The 7,502-nt window shown below is 41.6% G+C and overlaps 1 protein-coding gene across 1 annotated transcript; it reads left to right on the top strand.

The window, feature by feature from the left end:
- Nucleotides 1-5,010: 5,010 nt before the first annotated feature.
- Nucleotides 5,011-7,252, top strand: LOC107123623 (heparan sulfate glucosamine 3-O-sulfotransferase 1-like). Its single transcript, XM_015426897.1, has 2 exons — nucleotides 5,011-5,088; nucleotides 6,070-7,252. Exon 2 carries the CDS (start codon nucleotides 6,196-6,198, stop codon nucleotides 7,123-7,125), a length of 930 nt encoding a protein of 309 aa, XP_015282383.1. The 5' UTR covers nucleotides 5,011-5,088; nucleotides 6,070-6,195; the 3' UTR covers nucleotides 7,126-7,252.
- Nucleotides 7,253-7,502: the final 250 nt, after the last annotated feature.

Genomic DNA, 7,502 nt, shown 5'->3' with positions numbered 1-7,502 from the left:
ATAAACAATGAGCACCCTAAACCATTGGGCATGATGGAGGGCATGTCCTGAACAGACCATCACTGGCTTGATGGCGGGGTGGGGCTTGCGAATGAGGGCCTTTGGTGCTGAGTGACATTCTCCTGAATCTGGTAGCAGGGGTCTAGGGCTGGGCATCTCTCAGCACTTTATGTTGCGGACGAGGATAAATGAGGGCAGTGATACCCATTGGCCGAGTTTGGAGCCAGGGTGGATTTGCCAAAATAAAGGCAGCCATGGACAGGCTGCCTAGTGCAGCTCACCCTCAATGAAATATTAGCATAATTAATTGATGATGTAGAACAGCAAATTTAAGTAAACTAGTTAAAGCCATGATGCTGTCTCATGTCTTCTTTTGTGTTACGGGGGCAATAAGCATATAGCCTCATTGCATGGAAACAAGCTCATCCTCCTTCACTTGCCTCAGCATGGGTTCCGTCCTTTGCTGCTGTATAATGTGTACTGAATATCTAAGCTATGCAGGTGTGGTTGGTTGCGTGGGTCTTCTGTTCCTGACTGTTGCCAGGAGGTACAGTGACCGTTGAGTGAGCGAGACCCTCACACATGGTTAACATGCAAACCACACTACAGTCCAGCACAGCAGGAGGAAGCAGCTCCCATTCCTCTGTGGGCAGACCTGAAAGGGATCTCATAAGGCTCCTATAACAGTTTTTAAAATGCAGTGGTATTTATAGATGATGTGTGAGTCAGCAAGTGCTAACACGATATGATGTTGATAAAATGTGTTTGAATGTTTCCAAAATGTCGTATAGAACTATAACATTCCCTACTGCAATGAAAGTACTCATTTGAGCAAGAGTCATTTTGTTCCCTTAAGAGCCTGATATTGAAAGGGAACTGGTTTCCCATGTGTAATGATTTCTTTTCATATTCCTAATTAGGACTTTGTGAATCAATCTGAGCACAGATCTTGTTTACACTTAAGATCAATGAGTGAATGTTATTTCAGTGGCATGTCCAGCTTTCTTTGAAAAATTACCATTTTAAAAAATGGCATTTATTTCCATTTCAAAGAAATGCCTTTCTTCATTTCCCCATACATATACAAATTTTCAAGCTGCAGGGACAAAGGATCCTCTGCTTGACAGGCTGGCATTATCTTTGGACTATTGTTCAGGTGGTTGAAACCAAGTTAGCTTTTACCTATTGCTATTTTATCATTTGCTTCACACCTTCAGCAGAGCTACAGTCTCAACCTGACCTGCTGAAATTGAAAATGTAACCTTCCCAAAATAACAGATGAGGGATTCTTTGTGTTGACATTTTGTGTGGGTCTCATTCTCTGAGCCTGTGACCTACCACATGGAGAAACTTCTAAAAACTACCAACTTGCAATACTGAAGACAGTTATATTCTCCTGGGGACCTAGATCCATTGAACTTCACATGCAGTGTTAACTCTAATAATCATAGAGGTTCAGAATAATGGGAGAAACGAACAATGGAACACAACTAACTTTCCTAAAGGGAGTTACCTTGACAGTTCAAGGTGCTTGTAACTTTATTCTTACAATTCATGTCAAGATTACAAGACCAAAGAAGAGAAGAATTCCATTGGGATTCCAGTGTGGTAGGAAACTGTTAAAGAACCATACAAAATCTTAAAACAGCAGCGAGTACTTCTATAGTTTACTATTTATGGTGTTTTGGTATTAAACAAATCACCCTGTGAAGAGACTTAAATGCTCAGGGTCAGATCAGATGGTGAACATATAACTGTTGCCTGGCTTATTGCCACTTAATGCTGTGGGGTCCTGCAGGGGTCCATCTTGTCCCCTATGCTGTTTACCATCTGTGTGAAACAGCCAGAAGAAATCATTAGATTTGGAGTAAGGTGCTACCAATATGCAGATGGTGCCCAGCTCTACCTTTCCTTAACAGCTGAGCCACGTTTGGTCTGTGGAAGTACTAAACAAGTGCCTTGCAATGGTAATAGGATGGATGAAAGGCAGTAAACTGAAGCTCAGTCCAGACAAGACTGAGGTGCTGCTGGTCAGTGACAAAGCAGCTCAAGGACCGAGGCATCAGCCTGTCCTGGAGGAGATTGTACTCCTACTGAAGAAACAGGTTCATAGCCTGGGGGTACTGCTGGATCCTGGCCTCCAGTTGGAGGCTCAGATCTCCTCTGTGGCACTATTGCCTTTTATCAGCTTTGACTGGTATGTCAGCTATGGCCATTCCCCAAAAGCATAAACTGGGCACAGTGATTTATGTTCTGATTAGCTTACTGTTATGTGCTTTACATAGGACTGCCTTTGCTGCCTTGGGAAACAGTCCAGACGTTTCAGCTCATGCAAACTGCAGCACCCAGACTGTTGTCAAGGGCATGATTACTGGAATCGTATCATCCCAGTGCTACAAGATCTGCTCTTGCTTCCCGTTTGTTTCTGGGCACAATTCAGAGTGCGGGTTCCTAGCTTGAAAGGCCTAAGTAGCTGAGAACCAGGGTACTTAAACAATTGTCTCCTCCCATATTGTCCAGCCTGCCAGTTAACATTTGCCTCACAAGCCCTGCTGTCTCTGCTGCCTTCAGAGGTGAGGCAGGTGGTGACCAGAGACAGGGTTTTCAATAGTGGCTGTCAGTTATGGAACTGACCTGGCACCTACGCTACTTTCTTTTATGTGCCAAGCCAGCACATTTCTGTTCACCCAGGCTTATAATTAAAGGGTTGATTCTTTAAAACACCAATTTATTCTGGAAACTGTCATTTTAAGTTATCCATTGTTTTTAATGGTCTGTGTTTTTGTGCTGGGTTTTTAATGCTGAATTTTAATTAATATAAAGTTTTGATTTTATTTATTTTGTAAGCTTCCTTGGGCAAGTTCCTGGAGAGGTGACATAACAGTTTTCTAAAGAAATGATAAATAAATCCAAAACTACCTTATACCAGATCAAGTCATTGGTCAATTTAGTTCAGTACTAACCAAGGGGTTCCATATTTTTTTTAGCTGTTTTATGGTCTGCTCATAGCCTGAGTTCTCTTTTAAAATCAACATCATTTCAGACTGCTGTGTTTTATATGCTTGTATTGGCTGGGGGTGGGGGGTTGGGGGCATTTATTGGTATGGCTTATTTCTATTGCTTTTACTGCTGTTTGCTTAGTTCTTTTTTACTGTTTTAGTTATGAGCTGCTTCAAGCAGGTCTGGAGAGATAGCGCACAAATCTTCTAAACAGTCTGTTCTGACTGGGGAAAGCTCCAGCACAGAAAAGGTCTTTCACAAGCCCTTGCTTCTTGATGTCCTTTAACTGGAAATGCTGGAGACAGAAAGCTAGGACCTCCAGCTTTCAAAGTATGTGCTTTACCAAACTGTACAGTGATAAAGTGGTGGTCGAATTTGCAACCTACAGCCAGGGTTCTAACTGTCCAGCTACATGCCCAAGGTTCCTTTGCTGTTGTGTTTCTTGAATTGCAGCCTCTATGTCAAATAGTCGCCTTGGTTTTACAGCTGATTTACTATCAAAAGTACTTTGTGATGTGATATAGTGGTCTGGTACCAGAAGAAATACTTCAGAAATCCCATTCACATACAGTGTACACAAGCTACAGTTCATGCATGTGCAGTCCATGGACCGTGTACACTTGATTTTTCTTTGTATGTGCATTGACTAATTCTCATGTTCAACACAAGTACAGCTGAACATGTGACTTTATACAGGTACTAGTTCCACAGTTATACAGGTACTGGTTCCTGGTTTCATTTGTAAAATGAACGCATGCTGGCTTTCTTGCAAACAGATATAAACACATACATGCAGGATGTACAGTGTACAGTGTGTTCACTGTATCATGTGTACAGGCCTATTGAGTTGGATGATTGGTCTATCAAGGTGAGTATTAGCTGCTCTGACTGGCAGCGGCACTCTAGGCTGTGAGGCACAACTCTTCCGCACCATGTACTACCTGATTCTTTTAACTGGAGATGCTGGGAACTGAATCTAGGACCATGTGCATGCAAAGCAGATGCTGTACGGCTGAGTCACAAGTCCTCTCTTGATTATTGTTGAGGGCCAGTGTAGTGCAGTGGGAGAACTAGTGTGGTGTAGTGGTTAGAACATCAGAAGTATCCGGGAGACCCAGGTTCAAATCCCCACTCTGCCATGGAAGCTTGCTGGGTCACCTTAGGCTGGTCATACTCTTTCAGCCTAACCTACCTCGCAGGTTTGTTGTGATGATAACATGGAGGAGAGGAGAATGATGTAAGCTGTTTTGTCTCCCCACTGGGGAGAAAGGTGGGGTACAAATGAATGAATTAAATAAATAAATTATGAACTGCATTACAACATGGAAACATACCCGGATGTATTGGCAATCCATGCAGACTACCAACTTATTGTCACTGAGCACCACTGAATGAGATTCCAGTTCTGACCTTGTTTCTCTAGCATGAAAGTGGGAGGTAGAGACCTGGGTTCAAATCCCCACACTGGCATGTAGCTCACAGGATGACTGTGGGCCAATCACCAGAGTTGTTGTGAAGATAGAGGGGGGTGGTTAAGACCACATAAGCTGCTGTGAACTTATTGAAGAAAGATGGAATAGAAATAAAATAAACCTTCATATGTTCGTAGATTGTCAAAAGAGAATCTACATCAGGAGTCTCCAACAAGTAGCTGCTGCTGAGTACCTTGTGCGTCACTTAGTTAGAAGATTCAGGGGGGGGGATCATGAAAAGGTCTGCTGTAGGCTTTTTTATTCTTTTTCTTTTCTTTTAAAAAGCTTCTTCATAGGATTTTTCTCTGTACTGATTAGCTGATAGCCTTCATTTCAGATGCTTGCTATCATGCTGGGGAGAGGGGAGTAGCTCAGGACATTGTTTTATTACTCAGACATTGCTCTCATTAAAGAAAATGTTGGCAACGCCCGCTCTACATGCTTATGGGTTTGGCCATACTAATAGGGAACTTTATTTTATTTTTTTGCCTTTCAGATCTTCTAAATTTTTCATACACTTGGTGCATGGAGAGGGGAACAGGCTCATAGAAAACTGCTGCACCTATTGTGCAACTGATTCATATGTTTTCTACCAGTGTTGCACAGCCATCTTGAGGTAAAAGTGATGCTTATTCCAAAACTCCAAGAATTTTTTTTTTTAAAGATTACAAGAGACTGGGTACAGAGAAGGAAAACTGTGCAAGTTCAAAGCCCCTTGGAGGCTCAACAGTGAGCATGTCCTAGTCTTCTGACCTCTTCTGGCAAGAGGTTTGTTGGTATGACTGGCTCTTGATATTTCTATTTGGATGCTGCCTGATACCTCCTTTATAACAACATGCCTCTTGTGCTAGTGTGCTCCAAACCAGTGCACATTTTCTGTGAATAAACTGATGGGGCTAAGGGCACTCAGAAGTAGGTTTTATGCTTCCCTACCATATAATGTTTAAACTTATTTTGGAAACAGTAGAAATGCTTTTTTTTTTTTACAGGAAGGCTAGAAATATGTACATCATCAATCATCCCTAGCGAGTGTGTGCAAGCACATGTGTGAAAGAAAGGATACAGAAATTGCAGATGCTGTCAGTTATTGGGAAATCAAGTGCCCTACACGTTTTGAGCTAAATTATTCATCGGAAACTCAAGTACTCTTTTTACATTGTGAGCGGGGGCCCTTCATCACAGGAGCAATCTATATAAACGGATTTCTTTCAAGGATTTGTTAGAAAACTTCAGGCAAAATAAGGAAGACTGTATGGATTTCAGCTCAAAGTGCTTGACTTACTTGGTTTCGGAATACGTGTTAGTGCCTGAATTCTTTTTGCTCCTGGGAGAATTGCCCTGCTGTTTGGAGGGACATGTGTGAATGCCATACTCTCTTGGGCTACACTGCAGTTGCTACAGCAGCTGTCCATTTGTATTTATAAACATCTAGATTTTTTTAAAAAAAATCTCACTTGCTGAGGAATACACAGCCTCAGTTAATTTGCATAGTGTTTCGGTTACGTGCTATATAGAGATGTCAGACTTCATATGTATATATTTTGTTCTTTTGTACCAGCAACAAGATACTGATTGTTGTATTTTCTTTAACTCACAGATGCTTGAGAAATCAATTGCTGCTTTGGCCCCCGTCCCGTCGGCCACCTCTTCAAGAGGTTACGTGCTCATAGTTCTATCGGCGACGCACGACGGCATTTTGCACTGATCTTCCCTTCATCTCCACATGGCCTTTCTACTAGTGTCGTCATACCTTCTCCTGACTCATGCTCATGGTGCTCCATCTGAGAATGGGGCTCTCATGGAGACACTGAAGGCCCAAGTCATGTTATTCAGCAATAAAAGTGAACACTATTCGACACAAGTGAGACCTCCTGGAACAAACAGACGAATACCTCAGACAATCATCATCGGAGTCCGTAAAGGAGGGACCAGGGCATTACTTGAAATGTTGGACGTTCACCCAAACATTGTGGTAGCAGCTACTGAAGTTCACTTTTTTGACTGGGATGAGAATTATGTGAAAGGAATAGACTGGTATAGGAGCCTGATGCCATTTTCATATGAAAATCAAATAACCATTGAGAAAACACCAGGCTATTTTACTTCGCCACAGGCTCCCGAAAGGATTCATGATATGAATAGCTCTATTAAGCTGCTGCTTATTCTGAGAGACCCCACAGAGAGAGTTATCTCTGATTATACCCAAGTCTATTACAATAGACTGGAAAGCCACAAGTCTGTGCAGCTCTTTGAAGACATTGTTATTAAAAATGGAGCACTTAATACCAAATACAAGGCTATCCAGAGAAGCCTGTATGACATACATATGGAGAAGTGGCTGAAACACTTCAATTTGGATCAGATTCACATTGTAGATGGCAATACTTTAATCAAGGACCCTCTTCCCGAATTACAAAAAGTGGAAAGATTTCTTAATCTGCCTTCCAGAATCATGTCTTCAAATTTTTATTTTAACCAGACCAAGGGGTTCTACTGCATTCGGAGTGATGGAAGAGAGCGATGTTTACATGAATCAAAAGGACGCCCACATCCTGTGGTAAACAGTACTGTTTTAGAGCAACTTTACTCCTATTTCAGAGAGCACAATGCAAAATTTTACAAAATGATTAATCATTCTTTTGACTGGCATTAGTAACTTTTTTTTGAAGAAAGGGTGTTTTTTTAAATGTCCTCTGGTGAACTATTTTCAAGTACTTCCTGACAAACTCTGGGTTGTATTCACCTTGACATGAAGACCACAGTTTGTTTTAGTCCATTGCATTAATGGAAGGTACTCATTAGTGTAAGGGGTACTAGCAGTGGCTTTTAACTACTGTAATGAACATGTTTGCAAGTCCACCAACTTCAGTGGAATTGTTTCAGATTTACACTTGTATAGCCGAGCTGACTCATTTGTCTCTTTTTATTCTAATTTATGAACAAATGGAGTTTCACAGAAATCCATTGCTCTAACTGATGTTTTAACAAAAAAAAAAATTGTAGGTGAAATGGTGGTATTCTACCCTTTGG

Source organism: Gekko japonicus, unplaced genomic scaffold, assembly GCF_001447785.1.
Source record: "Gekko japonicus isolate JY-2015 unplaced genomic scaffold, Gekko_japonicus_V1.1 scaffold35, whole genome shotgun sequence".
In the NCBI taxonomy this organism is placed as follows: Eukaryota; Metazoa; Chordata; class Lepidosauria; order Squamata; family Gekkonidae; genus Gekko; species Gekko japonicus.
Note: the sequence above shows the minus strand (reverse complement) of the source record. Positions and strands in the feature narration are given on the sequence as shown.

Bases quoted from the DNA above. Each gene is read 5' to 3' on its own strand.
- LOC107123623 (XM_015426897.1), top strand. From the start codon at position 6,196: ATGGCCTTTCTACTAGTGTCGTCATACCTTCTCCTGACTCATGCTCAT.